General features: G+C 34.9%; 1 protein-coding gene across 2 annotated transcripts in view; it reads left to right on the forward strand.

Moving 5' to 3' along the window:
* Positions 1–25099, forward strand: part of LOC149814630 (uncharacterized) — a 54717-nt gene extending 29618 nt beyond the window's left edge. Inside the window, exons 8-11 of one of the 2 annotated variants that reach the window (XM_089990321.1) lie at positions 10276–10436; positions 22798–22899; positions 23439–23655; positions 24799–25099. In XM_089990321.1, the coding sequence (XP_089846447.1) occupies positions 10276–10436; positions 22798–22899; positions 23439–23655; positions 24799–24926 (608 nt within the window). In that variant the 3' untranslated portion in view covers positions 24927–25099. The remainder of the gene's footprint in view (positions 1–10275; positions 10437–22797; positions 22900–23438; positions 23656–24798) is intronic. The other variant, XM_089990322.1, reaches the window with a different exon arrangement.
* Positions 25100–25610: the final 511 nt, after the last annotated feature.

Raw genomic sequence — 25610 nt, forward strand, 5'->3', positions numbered from 1 at the left:
CTTGTTATCACAACACAACCTTGAGGGTGATTGTAAGTGAACCCTCGTATCTTCAAGTAATCTTCTCAACCATATAATCTCTGATATCGTATTAGCCATGGCACAATACTCTATTTTTGTGGATGATAATGAAACTTTTTGTGATATCGTATTAGCCATGGCACAATACTCTATTTCTATGGATGATAATGAAACTTTCTGCTGCTTCTTGCACTTTCACGACACTAGTGAGTCACCCAGAAAGATACAAAAACTAGTGATTGAGCATTTGTCATTAGGATCACCACCCAAATATGAATCCGAGTAAGCAATCAAATCAAGAGATGATGATAAAGATAACAAAAGTCCTTTAGAAATAGATTTTTATAAGTATCTTATAATTTTCTTCACAACATGCATATGCATTGTGGTAGGAGAGTGCTAACACTGGCTATTAGTATAAACTGCATGAGATATGTCAAGTCGAGTAATTGTCAAATATGTTAGCACTCCAATTATCTGACAGTAAGGAGTGAGATCCTTCAGAGGTATTCCATCATCTATCTTCATCTTGGCATTGATAACTTTTGGAGTGTTCACCCTCTTTCTATCAATAATTCCTGACCTACCTTTAATCTCAGTAGCAAACTTAGTTTAGATTAGTAAATATCTACGAGAAGAATAAGCAACTTCGAACCCAAGATCAAACATTTCAAAATTTTCTGTAAAGACACTTTTGTTATAGTTAACTCTCTGTTTATCTCTTTTAGTAATAGTCATGTCGTCAACATAGAGAAATAACACAATGATACCTACGTCAAATGACTTAACAAAGATAGCATTGTTTGTGTAACAAGATTTATAAGTTTAATCATAACAATACTAAACCTGTCATATCAGGCTTTAAGAGCTTGTTTTAGACCATACAAAGATTTTCTAAGATCAAAAACCTTTTCCAGTGAAATCTTTATTCCAAGTAGTGGATCTATATAAACTTTCTCTTTTAATCCCCCATTTAAGAAGACTTTTTTAACATTCATTTGATATATTGCCCGTGCTTTTATAGAAGCTATACCTATGAGTATTCTAACAGACGTCATTCTAGCTACTGAGGCAAAGGTTTCATCATAGTCTATGCCATATTTCTAAGAGTAACCTTTTGCTATTAATCTGACTTTATATATTTCTAATGACCCATAAATTTTAGTTTTGATTTTGTATACTCATCTGCAACTTATTTGTCTTTTTGCCTAGGTAAGTCCTTTATTTCCCATGCTTTAGACTACTTATCAAGTGCTTATAGTTCTACATTCATAGCTTCTATCTACTTAGGGTAATCTTTGGCTTGGTTGGAGGTTGATGGTTCAAAATATGAATAAATTTTAGCTAGGCAAGCTCTATACTGAGAAGAAAATTGTAATACCGCGTATTTTCACACTTAGTTAAATTTGAGACTTTCGAAAATTTGGCTAAGTATAAAAGAAAAATCGGTAGATTCTCGATTTTAGGCCGAGTGACACTCGGCTGACTGCTAGGCCTTGGCAAGTGGTGTACAGGCCCAACTTGGGCTGTGTGGTACCATGCCAGGCCCAACCGAGCCAGTCGGTTGGGCTGGAGCAGAGCCCAGTCGGCAGGGTGCTGATGGTTTAAAAAAAAAATTATGCAGTCTTGGCATGAATAATTCCAAAATTTGTCTCTATTGGAATTAGACTTGGTTATGCATGCACATGAGTAATAGTTTGCACATGTTTAAGATTCGTTATGTTATGCTTAATCAAAGTATTATTGCATAGTTGTCTCATGTACATGTGTACACTTGAAATGATATGTTTTTGCATGTAATAAATGCATGAGTGTTCACATGTTTGATTCATGAATGAGGGCATGCATTTAACCTGATTATGTGAACTCATGCACATGCATACAAATATTATTGTTTCATGCACATCTTTTTATTGGCATATATGAATGTGCATTGAGAAACATTTAAAAATGAATGCATAGTGGCATGATATTTATGATTTTTGCGTATAAATGTATCGATGATCAAAATGGATCATCATGGGTTGTGTGGGCCTTGAGCATGTGTTGCTTGTTGTTTTAGTTGTTCTATGCATTGCAAAAATCAAATGTGATATTATTGTTTTAATTGCACTGTTCTATGTTGCCATGGGTTGTGGTCCCGTGAAGAGTTTTGCATATGAATGTGCGAACTTGTGCTATTAATTTTGCATGTTGAATTGCAAATTAAAAAGATGAATCATTAACAAGATAAAAGAAATTAAAGAACAGTGTAATTTACGTTTCTTTGATGTCCCTTCTATAGTATGAGAATCTTGGACATTACGGTTTTGAGGAACCGTGAGGATACTAAAACTCTGTGTGTTGTTGTTGCCCCTGAACCCGATATTGAGATTCTTCTCATGGTCACGGTTTTAAGGAGAATCCAACACTTTACCTGAGAGTGGTGTATAGACAAAACTGTTGTTTTGGTATACCAAGAAAGTAACACTTGTGGATTTTGATGTCCCTAGTGTCCCGACATTAGATTTTGATGTCTAATGTTTCGAAGGCTGTTTCGGTCGAGGACTAAGTTTGAAACCAGTAATAAAATATAACTTGTATGCTAAGTTACCCTGACAACCCTACTTGACCTCGAAAACTTTTACCTATTTGGAGTATCTGCGGACAACATAATTAAAAAGAGAAACTTAAATTATGTGCATCTAATAGAGACATGCATATGAAAAGAAAACTTTGATAAAAGATAATAATTTATTCATACATGTGCATAGAAATCATGCATATTCCTGCTATTCATTAGATTATGCACATTTACTTATTCTTTTAATTGTGATATATTGGTGAATGCATGATGTTTGTTCTCTAATGAATGTTAAATATCTTTATTGTTTAATTTGTGGTCCTGTTGTTTATTAAATTGTCTGTCATGCTTAATAATTGTGCTCTATTGCATAAATAGTTAATTGAATTATGAATTTGTTATAATTGCATTCCTTTAAAATATTGCATGAATCTTATTTGTATTCTTTTTACTTATTTGTTTCATTAGAGGGATTCATACACAGAATTTCTTGGATCCTGACACCTCTACTTTTGTGTTTTTCGCAGCCTCATATGCTTAGTGAGGCAACTTGTTTTGAGAGCGGTTACGAGGGGACTACACGATTACTTGGTAGATACCTTTGAACATCGTGGCTCCTTTTTTTGCTTTATTTACATTTTATTGGCTTTTGTTTCAGACTTTATGTAATTTAATAAATAAAATTTGTGCTTGGTTTGGATGATGGGTATAAGATCCTTGTGGTAGTGGTTGTGTTTAAACTGTAAAGACCCCAGGGTTCTGGGAATGTTTTTGCACTTGTTTAAAAAAAAATTGTCATTTTTTTAAGGGTACAAGTTGGGGTCGTTACAAAAATGACTCATAGGGCACAAATTTATCCAAGGGTCTCGAGACTATCAGATTGCCTAAGGTTATGTTGTTCTTGGTCTCCTACTTAAGAGTATTTTTCTAATGCACTACTGGGTTGTCTATTACTTTCTCTTCTACTATATTGAATTAATGTGGGTTCGATGCCAACATTTTATCATTATTTTCACCATCCTGGATATTTATTTGTGGTTCTCCATCAACAATATCATTCACAATTACATCATTAAATTCATGCTCATTGCAATTTTTAGGCAATAATTCTAACAAATAGGAGTTCAATATCTTTCTTAGGCACATCATAATTGAAAAAGCTTTTTTTTTCTAGAAATGAAACATTTCTTGAAATATAAAGTTTATCATTTTGGGGATCATAGCATCTAAAACATTTTTTATTTTCACCATATCCAAGGATGACACTGAGTATTGCTCTTGGTGATAGTTTATCATGTTTGTTGGTTAAACCAAAATAATTGCATCCAGATACTCTCAATCTCAAGTAATCAAGAGAGTTTTATAAAGTTTTTCAAAAGGGGATATATTTTGAAGCTTGGTAGAGGGATTTCTATTAATGATATACACAATGGTAAGAACAACTTAGGTCGAAAATTCTTTTGGTACATGGTTTGATATAAGAAGGGTTCTTGTAGTTTCAATAATACATCTTTGCTTCCTTTCGGCCAAACCATTTTATTGGGGTGTATTAGCACATAATTTTTGGTGTAAAATTTCATTAGTTTCTAAATAATTTTTAAAATCATTTGACATATATTCTCCCCTTGAATCCGAGTGAAAAATAGATATATTAAAGTTAAATAAATTTTTAATCATGTTATAAAAAGTCTTAAAAATACCAAAAACTTCAAATTTGTGCCTAAAAAAATAAATCCATGTATATCTAGAGTAATCATTTACAAATATGACATAATAAGCGCATCCAACTTTTATTGACAATAGGAGTGAGACCCCAAATGTCCGAGTGCACTAATTCAAGTGGTTTAGATGAAAAGAAATTTCTTTTCCAAAAGGTAAGGATTTTATTTTTCCGAGAATGTAATCATCACATGAAAAATCTTCATTATAAAATTTCTTTAAATGAGGTATAAAAGATAGTTTGGATATGCTAGGATGTCCAAGCATTTCATGCCACAATATCTACATTTTGTATATTGCAATATAAAATCTTCTTTAGAATAACAAGATGATCCTTGTACTAAAGGCATCCTTCTCTATGACCTCCAATCAGCCTCTCTAACTGGTGATTCTGCATCATACGGTTCAATGAGAAGGAGACATTACAACTATAATTGGTGATCTGGGAAACAAAAAACAAATTCAAGTTTAGTTTGAGAATAAATCTAATTTTTGAAATTGAGAAGTTTGAAATTTTTTCAAGATTTTCAATTATTTTAATTTAAGTGAAGTTTCGTTGGCCGTGAAAACATGGGATTTACTTGAATTAGTGCAATAATCGGATATCAAGGTGTCATTTGGGGTCATGTAAAATGATGTTGCAGAGTCTAAAAGCTAAGAAATCTTATCGGAAGGCAAGGACATATTTACAACAACACCCGTGATGGAGGATAAGTTTTTGAGGAGCGGTTGAAAGGCCTCCACCAATTGAGACAAAGTCATGGTTCCAATGGATTAGGAGTCTCCACTGGTTCCATTTTTGTCCTCTTGGGAAAGACCTATTAATGCCACCTTCTCATCCCTTCCTTTTAGCTTTGAGCAATAGGGCTTGATGTGCCCTGACTATCCACCACTATGGCAAAGAATCTTCTTTCTCCCTTCTTCAACATGTGACTTTCCAAAATGTGGCTTTCCAAAGTGAAGAGATTTGTATGTATTTGTATTGGCATTGGGCCTAGAGACAGCCAACACATTATCTTTGGATTCACACATAGCCTTTTGTCTTGTTTCCTCCATGCACCTTGGCCAAGACCTCATGCAATGGTAGAATCTTCTTGGTGATGGATGATAGCCACCCGTACTTGCTCAAATTCAATTTTAAGGCCTCTCATGAGTTGGAAAAATTGCTCTTTAAAAATGTGATTCTTCCATTGAAGAGCATCATTAGGTGTCCCAAATAGGTGTCAACCTGGCTATTTCATCCCATAGTCTTTTTAAGAGTACTATAGTACTCTCTAACGGTTTTGTTACCTTGCTTGCAATTATGGATGCGGTTTCGTAACTCCCATTTGTGTGCAACATCCTTTTGAGTGTAAATTTGCTTGATGAAGACCCGAGTTTCATTGGCTATTTCAAATTCAAGAATGTTGACACAAATCTCTTCTTTCATTCTTCCCATAAAAAGTGAGAGGACTTTGGCATGACCAATCTCTCATTCTTTAAGTGCTTTTGTAGTCATCCAAGGCCTTTTCTCTTTCACTTCCTTTGAGAGTGTCCTCCTTGGTAGCTTCATCTTCTTCTACTATGATTTGGTGAGAATAGTTGAGGTTCCGGTGTGGAGCCATCAACATATTGCCACAAGTCTTTCCCCATTAAGATCCTCTTAACTGATATGGCCCACATGTTGTAGTTCCCATTGAATAATCAGAACAATCGTAACCACTTATTTGTCGGTCATGACAAAGAGAGGAAGAATTGAGAGAATAAGAGTGTGTGAGAGAGAATAAGAATGAGAAGAAGGGGGGTCGAGCTTTGCGTACACACAATCTCATGAGCACACGAACCACCAACTCACGATCCAGCAAACTCACAATCCCACGATCTCAAGAGCTCAAGGCTCTCATACCCATGTAATCAAATACAAGAGAAATGTGCACAATATAAAAAGCTATTAAGAGCTTACAAATACAAGAGTATGCACAAATACAAAAGCCACTAAAGGAAAATGCAAGATCACAATAGAATAGGCAAACACAAGCCATTAATGGGCAAGAGAACATATATATATATATTATTAAGTAGAATGCTTAAGAGAAGCATAGCCTTGTGTGGGCAAAGGGCCCACATATATATATATATATATAAAGGTGGAGAGAGGAAACTCAGCTAGCTGATGGGCTAGCCCTAACGGCTAGAAGACCATTACCAAAAGTGCCCCTAATGGGCACAACCTATTACATAAAAAGAGAATAATAAAAATAAAAAGAAACGATACAAAAAAGAAAAATACATAGGACCAAATATACATACATATATACATATTTAATGTATATACATATTAATATATTTACAAGGAAAATAACATATTTTAACAATTTTGAATAATTGTTGTTTTAGTATGGTTATTGATGCAACTTTTTGAGAAAGTATTTTTAAAAGAGTTTTTCAATGAAATCGCTTGTGTAAACCGTACATCAAATTTCAATTTTTGGTTCACATCAGTGGCGAAGTCCGGGTCGAACACAGGGAACAGAACGTGTTTAAATACTTTCATACCCCACACAAATAAATCTTTATTGTCTTGAATAAAAATAATTAAATAAATAAAATGTATTACCCTCTGTAGATGGCTCAAAAATAAAAAGGCCTATTTATAAACCCAACTTAAAATAAATGGTCCTATGGCCCCAAAAAATAAAATAAATAAAAATAAAAATTTGTAGGGATTCTTTTCCTCACGATGTAGCTTTCTTCTCGTAAAACGTGCATGACCCTTCGCTATCACGCTCTTATCTTTTAAAGTGATCCCACCTGCAAAACACACAAACATATTGCAATGAACAATTTCTAAAAACAAATGTTAGTTGTATAAAAACAAGGAACAATAATTAAAACTAAACACTCTTAACAAACTAACTATTTTGATCTAACAACTAACTAACGTGTAACAAACTAATATTCTAACTACAAAATGAATTGAAACTGACTCTGACTAACTGATTAGAATAAAAAAAAATAATTCAGATCTAAACTAGCTAGTTATAAACTATTAATGCTAACTATGAAAACTTGTTAAAGTGCATGACATAACGCCTAATCAAACCACGATGCAATCACCATAAAACAATCTAAAATAAACTGATTGTAAAACAAAGTCAACACTAACTCTATCTAATGAACTAAGTAATTCTATACTTAACAACGAACTATAAGAACCGTAAAGCAGTCTACCTAATGAATGACATGAAGTAATATAAAATTCTGATCTAATCTACTAGCTGAGAATGATTAACAGTAAAACAGATTGAATTACTAACTATGCAATACTAAATCAACTTATTAACTACATTAAGAATTAAAACTATTCTTGCTAACTATTATATAGAAAATCAAAACAAGCTAAACTAACTAAAATGTTGACTCAGTTTAACTACCTGATTACACGAATTAACTATGACAGAATCAAAGCAAACTAACTAAGTGCCAAAGAATAGTAATAAAACACGTCTAACTGACTGTGCGCAGAGTTAAGATAAATCTAACTAGTAAAAAAAATCTAAGTGCCTAACACAACTATTCTAACTGATTCAGGCAATTCAAATATGCAGACCTGAAGCAATGTGTGATCGGTGTAATCTTGGATTCAAATCAGCAATGACAGATCACGCTGATCTGCTGGATTTTTCACGTGTGTGACTAAGAAAAAAATTCTGCTTAAACAATTTTTGATCTACGCATGCTATGCTGTGATCTATGCTGATTTTCGTAATTTGCAAAAGCTGCTGACCCACAGACTGATCAGATCAGGCTACTCAGCTAATCAGGTGTCTGCCAAAAAACTTATATAGACCACAAGTCTGGGCTCGGTTGTCAGTAAGTCTGGAACACTAATCGAATGGGACAAACCGAGTAGACTCAACCTGATTGATCAGACGGATCAAATCAGGTTGGGTCTGGCGCCTGTTAACGCAGGCTGGCCAACCAGATCGGGGTCTTAGCGCTGGGCAGACTAGATCAGGTCTGATCCGAGTTGCTCTGACCGAAAGTGTGCAGTCAAGTGGTCAGATTGGCCAATCAAAAACAAAACGAGCAGCCTGCGCAATATATATATATATATATATATATATATATATATATATATATATATATATATATATATATATTCTTTTCTATTTAGTCAAACTGGAAGCAGACTACCTATGCTAAAAAGAATTTTAATTGAACAAGGATTTCTAGTATGACTCAAACAGGGAATAAATAAATAAATAAATAAAAACAAGAAAAACTAATGCATGCAATACTGTACAAGGAGAAAAGGGAGAGAGGCGTACCTGATGGTCCGTCTCCAACGGATGGGTTGAGAGAAAGAGTGGTCCTTCTATGTTGGCTGTGCATCGCGTTGCCCTCCAACGAGAGAAGAAAGGGAAGCCTGTGATGAGAAGGGAAGGAGGGAAGAAGAAGAAGAAAGAGAAAAAAAGAGAAAGAGAGAGGTGGGAAGCCGACTGGAGGAGAGAGAAAAGAGAGAGAGAAGGAAGAGGGGGCGTGAATCTCAAGAGGAGAAAGACGCCCCTCACCTCTTAATCCCTCTTATTTAAAGAAGAAATTAGGGTTAGTGCTAAAAAATATTTTCTAAAAATGCTCTAAATTTTTCATAAATTCAAAAAGACTATTTTCAAAAAGACTGTTAAGAAAAATTAATTATACAAAAACACTCAAATGGGCTCACTTTGCTCAATTTTCCTCTTTTAGAAAAATAGGAAATGCCTCACCAAAATTTGATTAAACATGGGTTTTTATTCTCTTTTTGCAAGTAATCATGCACGTAAAATATATATAATATGCATACAAATTATGCATGATCAGTTATATTTCCTAGCATAGTTAGATTCTTTGATATCTTTACTTGTTTGTTGCTTATGTTGAAATATAGTTCTCCACATGCATCATCTCTCATTGGTCTAATCCTAGTGGAGGATACACTAGTCAGAAAAGTCCGTTCTTCATAACAAATTTATGCTTTTATCTATGTCACAGGGATTCGGCTAGCAGGGTGCCACACCCGCGTCGACGCGACTCGACGCGGGTGTGGGTGCGGCACTGGGTGCGGTCAACCCGATCCTGGGTGCGTTGACCACACCCGGGATCATTTAGGTCCATTTTTTTTTTTTTGGATTTTTTTTTTTTTAATTTGCCCTATGAAATGGGCTGCGAAATTTTATAAAAAAAAATTCTGCTGACAGCTGCTGATGGGCTGCGATTTTTTTTTTTAAAAAAATTCTGCTGGCAGCTGCTGACAGCTCCTGCCTTTTCAAATCCTTTTTTTCGTAAAGGATTTTCTCTCTCCCCTTTATATATATATATATATATTTTTTACATTTTTGCCCCTGCCGCACCCCCGCACCTGGGTTTTTCGGAAGTGCCGAATCCTCGCACCCGCACCCATGTGACATAGGCTTTTATGCTCTCGAACTGTTCGAGTCGAACAAAATGGAATTGCTAAACATGTATGTAACTGCCACATATCTTATTCCAGTTTTGTGGAATGGCTTTGGGCAGGAGCTGCTTGTAGCAGCACTTTGTTTAGTTAGCAAAAGGGCTTCCTGCACCTTGCCTTATGTTTGCTATTTATCTTGTGAGGGACCTGATCACTTTGTGCTGTGACAGTGAAAATTTCTAGGGGTTCCATGGAGCTTTTTGCAATATGACTGAAGTTGGTGATTGTGTTAGGGTAGTGCATCACCTATAATTTTCCATTTCTTTGGTGGTTGGAGTCCTTGTCTCTCATATTGCTGAAATTTTTGCATATTGTGGAGGTCCGAGTCCCTTAAGATTTAAAAGCATATATAAACATGTTATTTGCATAGAACCAATACTTGATTGGTAAATTAGACAATCTGTGTCTTGGTTGCTGCAAGGTTTTCATAATTGCTAAACTAGACAATCTGTCTTGGTTGCTGCAATGTTTTCATATATGTTCTTGCAAATGTGTATAGGTGATTCAGAGAAGCTGATAAAAGTTTTATTTGAGCTTGCAAGGCATCATGCTCCATCAACAATATTTCTCGATGAAATTGATGCTATAATTAGTCAGCGCGGTGATGGACGTAGTGAGCATGAGGCTAGTCGGCGTCTCAAGACAGAACTGCTTATACAGGTTATGTATTTTTCTTGTTATATGGATGTGACTTGGTTCATTCAAAGTATGAGAATTAGAATTCTTTAGATATAACTAAGTTTTTTTTTTCACTTTAAAAATGCTTTCTAAGTGAATTCATGTTTACTAATGTAGAGCAAGGGCTCATACTCCTTTTTTATCTGAACTCATTCGGGTGCAAAAAGATGATGACTGGCCTGATTACAACTTTCTGAAGACGCTCAGTCTTTAGATCCACACTTTTAGATATTTTCATGTGATATCTTTTTTTTCTCAAGTATTCCATTGAACTGAGCTCGAAAATGGAAAAGAAAACCAAACTTGTGGCTATATATTTCTTTGATGGCAGGATTTTGATATTACTGCAGCATGAGCAGTTTCTTTATTATACGAAATAAAATGAAAACTAACCAAGGGGAATGTTAACGGATTGTTCCTAAATGCTCTCATAATGCTGGTGTAATGAATTGAATGCCCAGCACTTAGCACTCATGGAAACATGAAGGCATCTAAGATGATGGACATGCCTGCATTCTAAATTCTTTTATTCTATGAATTGGTATTGACTTTTCCTTCTTATATGTCATAAATCATGGACATGCCATTTTTGTATAATCCTTAGCCCCTTTGGAATTTACTGAATGATTGAAAAAAAAAAGCTATTGGCATCTTACATGTCATCATAGCATGTTTTTGGTCCTTGTCATGTTTTTTGACCGAAAAGAAGGTTTTGTAAAATCTGATCTCATCTTATGCGAGTTATGGCTTCACCTGAACACTTTTTGTGACATTATAACCATTTATATTTTTAACTTCAGTTTATAGAACATATGTGTTCCTGCACTCTAAAGTGGATTTTGACCTAGCTTACGTGCTTCCATTGCATGAAAAAGATGGCAGTGACTCAGCGACACTAATTTCCTTCTCTCATTGACAAAAGAGTAGAAAATATATGAAACAATCATGCACTGGTTTCCTTTAGATTTATTCCAATTTAAATATTTTATTTTTGTAGTGTTTTTTAAAGGATGACACTCATGCAAGGGCGCACTCCAGATTTTCTATCGAACCATTCCACATTTAATAGTTTGTTTTCCTCCAGGATAGGAATCCTAGACACTGATGAGGCAGATGCATAGTGTTCCTTTCTAACATTATCTTTAAAATGGATTCGTTCATCAAAGCTGTTGCAATGACACATAGAATTAGAATAGCATGGCAGAACAAGTGCGGCACTGTGAAATGGTTATATAAAGTTCACCATACTTCTAGCTAGTCTGTATAGGAGCATTTCATGCATTCAGCCATCTATTTTTTGTTTTGCTATTGCTTCTATGAGCTTCCCTTTTTTTCTACTACCACTACTGCTACTACATCATTCTCAATTGTAGTTTTCATTGTGCACAAAGTGCAGATATTCAAAAGGATGAAGCATGTAGTGGGATGAAACAAGAGAATGTTGCATGTAACATCATAGAAACAGAAAATTTGTGAGTTGTGCAAAATGAAGCATTATGATTACAAACTGATGGCAATAAGATTTCAAAATTTCCCAGCTTCTAAAATGAAGAACATGTGATTCTTATTTTGGGGAAGGTGATTATCTTTGTTAGAAGAAGCTATCTGTTCCCAAATTTCAGATCAATCTTTTTCCCGGTTAAGGTTCAGGTACCAACATTTTGGGGCCTAAGTACACAGGCAAAATGGTTACACATAGCTAATATGGGAAGCTTGATTTACTGCTTTTTAGAGAAAAAAAAGTGGAAGAGGTAGATGGCAAGACCAATCAACATTATCTGAAGTGATAGTTAACAGTGCCTTGAAAGCCAAAGATAGATTGGATGACATGCTTGTACTTTGGCCCCATAAATGGGAAGATAAATGAGTGACAGTTGGGGGAATTCCTTACATGCTAGCAGTTTTGGCAGTCATATAGTCACTTCTCTGCCTGAAGTATGCATGGACTCAAAAGAAACAAGTCTGGCTGTTAGTAGTGGACAAATATTATAGTTCACAACTAGATGTGTAGGTCAAGATTCTGGAGAATCAATGAGTGAACTATGTAGGAAGCATCTATTTGAACAAACTAATTTATGTAATGCTTTTAAACAACTTCCCACAATATATCAAAATCCACAGGAGGCACTGATCAAAATCATTGACAATGTTAATTTTTGAATAGCAACGGAATAAATGAGAGAGAGAAGTTAGGAACATTCAGGTCTCTCATTGTGGAAAAAATTTACGCTCCTATATTTCAAATAAAAGGAAGGATGCCACAGGGTTGACTAAGATAGCTGGATGGTAGAGTCACACTGTCATAACCAATCTGTTCAGGTTTGAATCCCATGTCCAAGGAAAAAGGAAATTACCACGTAGATTGATCATAGTAGAAAGCAAACAACGATAATACCATAACAAATGTTGGTATTAATCACTTTGGGTGTAATATGTTTCATTAAATTTTGAGCGCATAATGAGTGTTGATGCTTAACAAAGAACTACGATTGTTCTTAGGCCTCAAACCTACTTAGTACTCAAGTCTTAAGAATTTCCATTTGTCATCTGTTATGTAGGCCATAACAGCATATGATAAAATAATCTTTTCAAAAAAATATATGACAATAATGGCAATCGATTTGATAATGTCTGATTCGAGTATAGATGGATGGTGATGGCTGTAAGGAAAGCCAGGCTGTTAATTGAACAACTGTGTTCCTCATGCCAACATATTATATTTGTTAGAGTGAACACAAAGATTTGTTGACATACTCCTGCAGGTGCATAGATGCATGGCCATCCACAAATGCAATCTTGCTATCTAGTTATTGTAAATTTATTTTAACCGAGACCATAAATATAGAGTAATTGAAGCCTCTGGCTTGAGTCTGGCTTTATATCTATCGGGTGCCATCTTATTTTGTCTTGATAATGACATAGTGGTCAACAATGATTCTTTTGCTGTTAAGGGAGCTAATTTTCACCTAAATTTGATATGGCTTGCTTTGTAACGATCCCAACTCATACCCCTTAAAAAGTGCAATTTCTTTTTTAAACAAATACAGAAACAATCCCAGAGACCCGGGGTCTTTATAGTTTCACTCACCATTGGATAACCAATCAACCACAAGAGATCTTATACTCATCTTTCATACCAAACTAAAATCAAATCAACTTTATTCACTCAAATGTAAAGAGTCTGAGACATAAGTAAACAAAAGTAAAGAAAGAGTCACGCCGTCCCAAGAATCTGCCCTGCAGTCGTGTAGTCCCCTCATGACTCTTCTCAAAAGCAAATCCTCTCCACTAGGCATCTGAGGTTGCGATAAACACAAGAAGTAGGGTGTTAGAATTCAAAGAATCCTGCGTACGAATCCCTGAATCAAATAAGTAAAAAGAACATAAATAAGATTCATGCAATATTTTAGAAGGATGCATTTATAACAACTTCATAATTTAAATAATCACTTAAGCAGTAAGGATCAATTGCTAAACAAGAGGAAACAATTATCATCAATAGAGAATATCAATTATGCAATAAAGACAAGTATCATATAATAGAAAACAATTATTAAACCACAATTTAAGCAATATAAACATTTAACATGCATTAGGAAACAAACATGCATTCATCAATATATCAAAATTAAGAGAACATGTAAATATGCATGATCTAATGCATATCAGGAATATGCATGATTTCGGTGCAATGCATGAATAATTTATTATCTTTAATCAAGTTCTCTTTCATATGCATGTCCTTATTAAGATGCACACTCATTTAAGTTTTATTTTTTTTTATTACCATTGCTCGCGGATACTCAAAACGAGTAAGAATTTTCAAGGTCAAGTGGGGTTTCCAAGGTAACTTAGCACACAAGTTTTATTTTATTACTGGGTTTAAACTTAGCCCTCGACCGATATCAGGAAACAACATCTAATGTCGGGGACACCATGAAAACCAGCATCCACTGACGTCACTTTCTTGGTATATCAAAACAACAACTGTGTCCACACACCACCCCAAGGCAAAGTGACAGACTTTTCCTAAAACTGTGACAGGAAAAAAATCTTAATATCGGGTTTAGGGGCAACAATAACACACACGGAGTTTTAGTATCCTCACGGTTTTTTCAAAACCGCAATATCCAAGATTCCCACACTAAAGAAGGGACATCAAGGAAACATAAATTACACACATTTGATTTTTGCAATGCATTTAATAGCTAAAACAAAGAGCAACACATGCTCAAGCCTCACACAACCCATGATGATTTACTTTATCATCAATTCATTCGTATGCAAAAATCATGATTAACATGCCACTATGCATTCCTTTCAAATGCTTTTCAATGCATATTCATGGATGCCAATTTAGGGGTGTGCATAATAAAATTCGTATGCATGTGCATGGGACCACATGGTCATGTTAATTTCATGCTTTCATTCAATTTGCATACTCATATCAACTGCATACTCGAATTCACATGGTCATGTCACATGCAATGCTTTGGTGCAACACACATTTCAAGCAAACATGTGAACATTCAAATAATGGTGCATGTGTCCAATGCGTCAATTTAATGTGTGCCTTTGCATAGGATGCAACCTTGCAGTACCACTTCGGGTCAACCTAATATTTCATGTACAAGAAGGCGAATCATGATACTCTCTTACACGCATGTGGCTGAATACATCAGGAATAGTAAATCTGGAACTTTACAAGACAAACAAAAATCTCATATGCTAATTCAACCCTCATTCATACGTACATTTAGATATAAAATAAATCTAGATGAGTTCTCAACACTCGTTTTTGGATACACACAGACTTACAGGGAAAAGAAATCTCATATGCTAGATTTCTTTTCTTTTTTTTTGTGAAAGAAATCTAGCACCCAGCTGACTGACAGTCGGCTGGGGCTCAGCCTCAGCCCAGTCGGCTAGGGCCGACTGCCCCAAAAAAAACATTATATTATTTTTTTTCTGCTTTTCCTAACCTACCAGCCGACCCCACTCAGGTATGTCCGGCAGGCTCGGCAAACCCGGCAAGCCCAGGCCAGCTGAACTCGGTTCAGCTGGGCCTGTCATGGCTGCCAGCACCTGGAACCAGCTGCCAGCACCCGCAGGGACTGGGTATTGCCCAGCCGAACCCAGCTCGGCTGGGCTGCCAGCTGGTCCAGCATGAGCACAGATATAGTTTTTTTTTCTCTTTCAAAACGTGTGAGCATATGCATATTTTCAATTAGTCTAGCATGCAAATACTCCATACTTCAAATATGTATATACTAGCTTCATCAAGCACGCATATGCAACGTAAACATTTAGATTCTCATGAGAGTATACCTACAGCCTCAACGATACATGTGTTACCTGTGCTGCCATCAAGAAACATACATCGATATGTATATTACTCTTTTTGAAATCGAAATTTCTTGTGGATCTAAAGGAATAGGCTGAACATGCAGTTTTAACTTACTATTTTAGCATACATCCGATGCTCCTTCAATAAGATATTCAAAAAAAACAAATCCGTCATGAACAAACACATGGGAAGACTATATTTACCATAAAATAAAATTCTGGTTTGGTGTAAATATGTCATGCACAAAAATTTCTTTGTTGCTAGGTGTGAAAAATCGAAAATACCTTCATGAAAGAGGATTTACAAAACTTCATCCATGTATTTTAGAGTAAATAACTAGATTTACTCTTTTCTCATGGATTTTTCTCAAAAACATCACATGGAAATCCAATCCATGTTCTTTTTCTCATTCGAAACAAGAGAGAAACCCGTACCATGAATCTAAAACAAAGAAAACAATGGTGGAAGGTGGATGGATGGTTGGAGAAGCTTGGATCTCCTCTTCTTCTTCCTCTCTTTTCTCTCATTTTCCCTGTTCCTCTCTTTTTCTCTCTTTTCTTTCTCCCCTTTCTTTTTCTCTCTCTTCTCTCTTATTTTTTTAATATATATAGGCTAATAGGGGGGACGTCCCCCCCTTCTCCAGCCCATCTAGAAGGGCTGGAGAGAGAGAACTCTCATAAAAAAAATAAAACTCTTCTTTATGAGTTTCTTTGGAAATTTTAAAACTCTTCAGGTTTGACTTTTCAAAAATTTTGTTTAAAAAGAACTCTTAGTCTTCTCAAACCTTCTTAGATGATTCTAGTTAAGTCTAGGGCCTCTACCAAGGGTCCTAAACAAACATAAAAATACAATTTCGGAATTACCTTAAATTATTTATTTATTTATTTAATATTTAATTCCAAATAAATTTTTGGAGGTTTCCAAAAATTAGCAAAATAATGTGGGAGGCTTCTTAACATAAATAAACCCCAATTTAAAGTTTTTGATGAATTTAAAGTTAGAAAAATCATTGGGCATGGATTTGGATATGGATCTAGATCCAAATCCATCTCCGAAATCCAAATGGGTTCTGAACTGGATCAAATCCAGATTAATATGGGTCTTGGATAGAGTCCAAATCCATATTAATTTGGATCAAATCTGTCAGATCCGGTCTGATCCAAGTTTGGATCCGAACTGACAAACTGCTCAATTTTTAAAAAATGCAATTTTTTTCAACCGTAGCCCGAATCAATAAAAATAAAATATCGTTGCGCTCAGAATTTCGAGACACATCCAACGACATATTACACAAATATCAAATTTCGAATTTCACCCAAAAATAACCCGAATTTCGCTTGAATTTAAAGGTCAGAAATAAAACTTTTTCTCACGTTTTAAGTGGCTCGTTTAGACCTAGTTGATGAGACCTGGGCCAAGCCCAGACTCAAAAGCATCGATCTAAAATCGAGGTTCAAGCAATTTTTCTCCCAGACTTAGCCAAATTTTCGAGAATCTCAAATTTGACTAAGTGTGAAAATACGCGACATTACATGCTTCCATCGTGGAAACTGTCCAACATTGAGTTCACTGCCTGATTAGTCTCAACCTGGCTGGAATATCTATGTAAAATTTGCTTCCTGATATTGTATATTGTCTTTGCGGGCATGACTTTACCTAGCATTTGGATAATTAAATTTGGACCTTCAAAAGTATTGGTGTTAAGAAGTCAAATAAATAGCCATGATAGCCATTTCTTGGGGATAACTTATAGGTCTCTATGTCCCTTTAGACATTAGCAGTTTTACCTACACCCACCTATGGGAACCAACATTCGGGCAACCAAAGGAAGGTGCAATATCTATAACCAATGATGATCGAGCGGCTCTCCTATGGTGTTTGAGCATTTCATCAATCAGACCTTATATATTTGTTCTTTATGATGTATTTAATAAGAAATATGCTTTACATGAAGATTTTACAACATCTAGACATGTTTTTCGAAACATGAAAAATTGATGGCTCACAATTTTACAATACAAAGTATTGTCTTATTTGAGAAGGCAAAACACTACAAAGTATTGTTGGTCATCGATTTTTAGCGCTTTAAAAAATGCATCTAAATACCAAAAATTATAATCTAAAATATGTTGCTTACTAAATAAACAGTAAAAATGCAATATTTAGAGCCCTATTGATAAAAAATTGATCGTTTGAGAAAGAACTCTGCCCGATCATCATTGGTTATAGATGTTGCACCTTCCTTTGGTTGCATGGTCCCCTTCCCATATATATATATATATATATATATATATATATATATAGTGTGTGTGTGTGTGTGTGTGTGTAAGAAAACCATTTGCTACCCTCGTGGGTAAGAAAACCCCTAGTTGGAATTCATATGGGAAAGTTGTTTTGACCAAATTTGACCTCATTGATGTCTTCAGCATGGTCAAAATAGTAGGAATCAACCCTTGCATCATAGTTTTTCAACGTAAAAATATGTTTCTTTGAGGTTTGAAAAATTGGTACATTGAGTCCATTGGTTTTTCATCCCTCATAAAATCTGACATATATGTCAGAAAAACATGATCCAAAGGTCAGTTTCTAATAAACTTAATATGTAGATCACATCTGAAGGGTCAGATGTGGAAAAAAATCTGAAAAAAAAAATATTAAAAATTTTCACTAGGGGTTCCTTACCCATGAGGGTAGCAAACGTTATCCCTATATATATATATATATATATATATATATATATATATATATATATATATATAGAGAGAGAGAGAGAGAGAGAGAGAGAGGAGTAGGTGCTTACTGCAGTCGAACAAGGGTTTTCGGGGTCTTTTTTACAAATCTTACCCCACAGATGCGTTCAACATGGTCGATTTGCTAGAAGATGACACTTGGATCGTGTTTTCTCGATGAAAAAAATTTGAATTTTTCTGCTTGAATCTGTTACATGGACACTTCACCTAGGCTAAAGTGTCGGTTTCGGACACTTCTTGACACCAACATCGGCTCTGACACACCATTTTTAAAATTAAGAGTGCCTAAAAATTTGGACATGCGTGTTGAGTGTTTGACACCTTAAAAGGTATCTTGACATGCCGTGTCCAGTGTTGGGTATTATAGACACGTGCATCCAGCTTTGTGGACACTTAAACAAGTGACAAGTATTTTAAGAGTTGGAAGATACTTACCTGTGAAGTGTCCATCACGCATCGAGCATCCAACACTGCCCTTAGTCTTGACGATTTGTTTTAACCTTTTGCACTTAAAGTCTTACTTGTTCATATTACATCATTGACATTTGTGTAAATCATCAAGGATCAGATTGCAAATCAGAAAGGAATGTGCATTTTATATTTTATGGTTTTGTTTGCATAACTCTCTCTAATATATATATATATATATATATATATATTGGCTACTAATTAAGGTAAGGAACTAATGAGTAGAAATCACTCTTTTCTTAAAAAATGTCCATTTTTTTGTAGATCAAATGTTACAGATGTGATCTACATGGTTTGTTTATTAGGAAACTTGTTTTGAATCATGTGATTATGACAAGTAATTAGGTTTTTAAAGGTATAAAAAAACAACGGCCCACAATGTGCCAAAATTTAATAACTCAAAAGATCACATTTTTATATCAGAAAAGCACAATCCAAGGTTTGATCCTTAGCAAACAAACCATGTTGAACACATCTATGTGGTTAGATTGAGTTGATACAACTTGCACCTATGATTTCTAGCTCAGTAGTTCCTTACCTTTATTAGTAGCAAATATTTTCGTATATATGTATATATATATATATATATATATATATATATATATATATATATATATATATATATATATATATATATAGTCACTAGAATATGAGAACTACTGTGTGAACTGCAATTTTCATGGATTTTGTTCTTTTCTCTTAAACCTAACCATACGAATGTAATCTACATTCTTGGTTTTATAAGGACCCGCTCTAGAATCATCCGATTATGATGCATAAAAGAGTGTTTTTTAGGGCTTTAAAATCAATGGTTCATAATCTTCATAAATATTCAAGCATTCAAAAATCACATTTTTTTCATCGAAAGTACACTATCCAACAGTTGATTCCTAGCAAATTTACCATGTCGAACACATCTACATGGATGGATTTGCAAAAAAAAAAACATTGAAAATGACCATATTTCTAGTTCTCATATTTTAGTTCTCATATATATAGGGTGCTTCTATTGTGGTACTGAACCACCATAACTTATGATGGTATACATTTGATTTACATAGATAGTAAGCTTCAAAAGAAAATTATAACCTTTGGATCAAGTTTAACATGTTCTATCTACTATTTTTATGTGTCAAAGTTGACTCCAACATGATGTTTTATACCATTTTTTTAACCACCCTTATCTTCATGAATTGCGAGCCATTGATTTTTCACCATCTCAGAAAATGGAATCTTCTAGTGCATTAGACATGATAAAACCTCCTAGCATAGTAAATAAACCATGTGAAACACATTTGTATAGTTAGATCTAGAGTTGTCAGTCGAGGAAACGGGAGCGGGAAGCAATTCGGAAAGCGAGACATGTCTAAAATTTTAGGAAGTGAGAAGCGCGGGACCACTTAGAAGCGAACCAGGAATCGTTTCGGAAGCAAGAAGAGGAGATAACCGAAAGCAACCTAGTCAGCGAATCAGGATTCAAAGGGGGGATAAAGAAAGAAGCAACCTAAGATTCGAGTGTGAAGTGAAAGAAAAGTGAATAGGAATCTAAAGGGAAGCGAAAATGTAATTATATTTTTTCTAATTTACCAAAATATAATATTTATGTTATCATTGACAAAATAAAACGTATCTCTAAAAACTGAATCATATAATTTAACAAATACATATGTTGCACACATTTAATAAATAATATATGAAGTAGAATTCAGAATTCATATTCATGTTGCAACCATTTAAAAAATGCATCATGTTGCAAGCATTTAATAAATAATACATCAAAAAGATCCAAAATTCATATTTTGGTTGCAACTATTTAACAATTGCTTCATGTTGCAACTTGCAAGCATTTAATAAATAATACATCAAGAAAAAAATCATAATTCGCATTCTTGTTGCAATCATTTAACTAATACATGCAAGCATTTAATAAATAATGCATTAAGAAAACTAATAAATTTGATTAAGAAGTGCACTTTTTTCAAGAAAAGAATCAAATGACTTGTTATTTGATGTGATCTCTGCAACATAAAAAAATGAGAAATCAATAAACTAAAAGATTACATGAAGATATGGTTAAATTTTCAAGTGCACAAAATAAATTACACATTTAAGCACTAAACAGTAAAAATTAAAAACATAATTTAAGCATCCGACTAGATCTATAATCTCTTTTTTTAGACAATGAATAAGCATTCATGGTCTAATTACTAAAAAAAAGAATTTCAAATTCCTCAATAGGAACAAATTATCTCTGTCTTAGACAACTCATAGCCATTGACGTTTTAATTACTAAATCAGCCAGATATAAATTTAAATTTCATTAATAAAATTGAAATTTAAAAATTAACTAAACAGACAATAAAAACTGTCTTTGTTAACCCAGATCTATTAAGTTCACCACATAATGCATTGCAACTCTTATCCAACAAGTAAAACCAGAAAATCTGAATTTTAAACAAATGCATTCATTACATTTAAAAAGAACCAATTTGATCAAAACCATAAAAAATCTCAAATCTGAACAAGAAACTATGAAAGGCCTATCTCAATCGGACCAAAACTAACAGATTATGAAGTGAGAGAGAGACAGAGAGAGTATGAGAGAAAGAGAGAGGGAGAGACAAAGAGAGGGAGAGACAAAGAGAGGGAGACAAAGAGATGGAGAGAGTGAGAGTGAGAGTAAGTGAGAGATGGGGAGAGTGAGTGAGTGAGAGAAAGCGAGACTGAGTGAGAGATGAGAGATGGAGATACAGTGAGAGCGAGAGAAGAGTGTGTGAGAGTTCGAGATACAGAAAAAGCGAGAGAAGAGAGATGAAGACAAAGGGAGTGAGATTGAGCGAGAAGAGAGATGGAGAGACAGAGAGTGAGTGAGAGTTCGAGAGATAGAAAAAGCCAGAGAAGAGAGACAAAGAAAGAGAGAGCGATAGTGAGAAACAGAGAGAGTGAGAGATAGAGAGAAGAGAGACAAAGCGAGTGAGAGAGAAGAACAAGGAGAGTCAAAGAGAGAGAAACAAAGAGATGGAACGAGAGAGAGGATGTAGTGATATACGTACCTGAAAATACCCATCGCTGGAGGTCAGTGGAGGTCGCCGAAGATCGGTGGAGCACTGGCGGTCGCCGAGAACTCGAGAGAGAGAGAGGGAGAGAGTTGCAAAGTGTGAAACAGAAACCCTATCAATTTGGGTTTTTTTTACGAAATTTTCAAAAATAATCATTTTGCCTTCTTTAAAAAATGTTTTTTTTTATTTTTTTTTGGTAAAAGCAGCTTAAGAAAAGGGTAAAACTGTCCACCGACCTTAAAATATAGGTAACTTGCTCCTTTAATGGGAAGCTTGTTTCCCTTTAATGGGAAGCGAGTTTCCAAATAATGGGAAATGCACTTCGCATTAATGGGAAAGTGTGCTTCCCAATAAAAATGAGTGCTTCCCCCCACATGTTTTGGAAGCGCCACGTTTCATGCTTCCGAAGCACGTTTCGGGGAAGCACGCTTCCCCGGGCCTATTGGTGCTTCCAGTAACCTTGGTTAGATCAAACATTTGGTGGCTAGATGCATACAAATAAGAGTGTGTGCCACCATACGATATCATTATCAGTACAGAACTGCCATATATTTCCTTAACACACACACACATACACATACATATATATATCACTCTTCAATGGCTTTCAGAGAAATCCGTATAATTCAATATGTACTTTGAAAATGTGAAGATGGTGAAAAGTGTTCTTTTTGTGAAACGTGCTTCCTTAACAAAGCAATTGATTGCTTGAATTACAGATGGATGGCTTGATGAGGACAAATGAGCTTGTTTTTGTTTTGGCTGCAACAAACTTGCCTTGGGAATTGGATGCTGCTATGCTTCGGCGACTTGAAAAACGTGTATCCTTTTCTTGCCCCTTTGGTGGACCAGATTCTGATGTAGAGAATTTAATGTTAATTAGGACATGGTTGTACTGACTGAGCCTGTTTTATTTCCTTTTCTCTACTAGGTTGACCAAATACTGCCTGGAATCTATTTGTGATTAATTTTTTGTTTGATCATAGAAAATCTTTACTAAGATGAATATGTAAAGTTTTCCAATCATGCTTCAGCCTTAATATTAGTACTTTTTCTTCCTTTTTCATTCTCATTTTCTTTTATCTATTTAATTTTCTATTTTAAGAAGTTGAATGGGAAATCAAAAGTGTTATGTAGCATTTTATACATGCACTCCATTTTTCGGGTTAAGTAATGTTGAGTGTATATTCAGTTATAAAACTAAATGCCTGCAGCGAGAGGCATATGTCCAAATTATTTCTGTGGACATTGTTAAAATCCATAAACATCAGCATGGCATGAATGTGTGAGACATGCAACACCATAAAATGTATATTAGTCATGCTTTATGTTGTCATTTTCCTTGACTTTTCATGTGAAGATTCTTGTTCCCCTTCCTGAACCCGAAGCAAGAAGAGCTATGTTTGAAGAACTCCTGCCATCTACCAGTGATGCTGAACTACCATATGATTTTCTGGTAGAGAGAACAGAAGGTTATTCTGGATCGGACATCCGTCTGGTCTGCAAGGAGGCTGCTATGCAACCGCTCAGGCGTTTAATGGCTGTTCTGGAAGAAAAAGGCAATACATTGGGAGAAGGTATTAACTTTATTTGTATGAATAAATACTTGTATCTTTACCGTTCATTATTCTATGAACTTAAGTTAAATGGTTATTTAAATCGTTTTAGATAACATAAAAGGTATTGTTTTGCATTAGCTCATCCATTTTGTTATAGTTGTAGGTTTTCAGAAGCAAGAAAGCAATTAGGCTGTGTTTGGGAGCCGGTGTTGGCGAGGAGATGAGAGGGGTGATGGGAGTGGAGATGAAGCTGGAGCTGTCAACATCTTTGTGAAAATATAGTTGAAAATGGCCCATCTCCGCTCCCAACGCCAGCCTCATCTCCCAAAACGGGGTTCCTAGACACCTGTGGGGGTAGGTGGTATTAATTACACCCTCATTAAATACCATCTCCACTCCCATATCCTGCTCCCAATCAGAGCCTTATTGTTAATGAGGAATGTGATGGAAAATTCTCAACTTGTTCCTTCACATTGTTATTTTATAGTCTGAATTTATCTTTGTTAATTCTTTATAAAATTATAATGGAAAAACTTTTATGTTGGTGTTAAACGAATTTAACAACTTGTGGTTCTTTATTGGTTTGATAATAAAAGGGGCTCCATCTGCACAGCTTGTTTAATGGAGAAAAAAGAAAACAACCTCCATATGTAATTTCGTTAAAGATTATTAACTATATCTTTAGCAAATATTATTTTATGATTTCATCACAACCTCTAAGTTGATAACAATGTGCTAGAATTAGTGTTAAATGTTTCTAGCTTAGTTCTTGTACTTCATTTAACCCGAAGAATTTGTTACGTTTCTTATTGTAACCTCCTAGTTAATGTTTTTCTTGCTAAATGTTAGTATTACTATTAACTTAAATTCATCACTAGTCCCATGAAATTAAGTTTGTGGTCTTTGAAAATACGTGTTAATTTCTTGTTTTCTTTTCTTTTTCTTAATCAGTCATATCTTCTGTTATCACTGGGATGTAGAAAAACATAGTTACAGAAGAAATTATGTCACATATTGTAAAAAAAAATTCTTATCATTTCATTAACAGGTTTACGTTTTATTACAGTGCGATCCTTGCAAAATAAAATTTTAGGGAAATGTGTCTTTTTTTAATTTTTTTAATAGATTATAAAATTGACCATCATGTTCATGGCTTAGCAGATCCGAAAGTTGGTCCTGTAATTGGAGAAGATGTTGAACTGGCGTTGAGGAATACTAGACCATCAGCTCATCTCTACATACATCGTTATGAAAAGTTCAACAGTGATTACGGGACTCAAATTCTATGAATAATCAGTAAAATCTTGTTTAAATTTTTTTCTTTATTTCGTGTATAATTTTCTCTTCAAGTTTTTACTTTAGACAGAAAAATGCATTGTATACCATTTTCAAGTGGACAAGGTGTATCGGACACAATTGTTAGCGTTAAGAGTTGTGTATTAGTCGTTTATTTTGGTTTCAATTCTCTGAGGTGGCATTTTTAATTCATTTATGTGGACGTGGATGAACTCTGGCTGTTATCATTCCTTAATCAATACTTGGTTGCGTCTTGTTGCTTCACCGATGCTGTTGGAGACGATGAAAACATTATTTTTTCAGAGAGAGAAAAAGAGAGAATAATTCACAAATACCGGCCTAGCTTTTGATTGATTACAAAGACCGCCTAATGTTTTTGAGTTTTCGGATAGGCACCTAGGCTAAAAAAATAATTCACAAATAACCTCCCGATGTAAGTTTAACCCTTTATGGCCTCAACTTAAAGACTGTTTTATCCTTATGATACTAAAAGATGATCATACCATTCATAACTTTACCTTTCACGTTTTTAACCCACCCTTGTAAATGATGGCTTCTACCTTGTGACCGGTCGGAAACATCCCCTACGGGAACTGTGTTCTGCCTTCATTGTGCTCTCTCTCTCTCTCTCTCTCTCTCTCTCTCTCTCTCTCTCTCTCTCTCTCTTACCGTTGAGT

Source organism: Nuphar pumila, chromosome 15 (genome assembly GCF_984573655.1).
Source record: "Nuphar pumila chromosome 15, dmNupPumi1.hap1.1, whole genome shotgun sequence".
Taxonomy (NCBI): domain Eukaryota; kingdom Viridiplantae; phylum Streptophyta; class Magnoliopsida; order Nymphaeales; family Nymphaeaceae; genus Nuphar; species Nuphar pumila.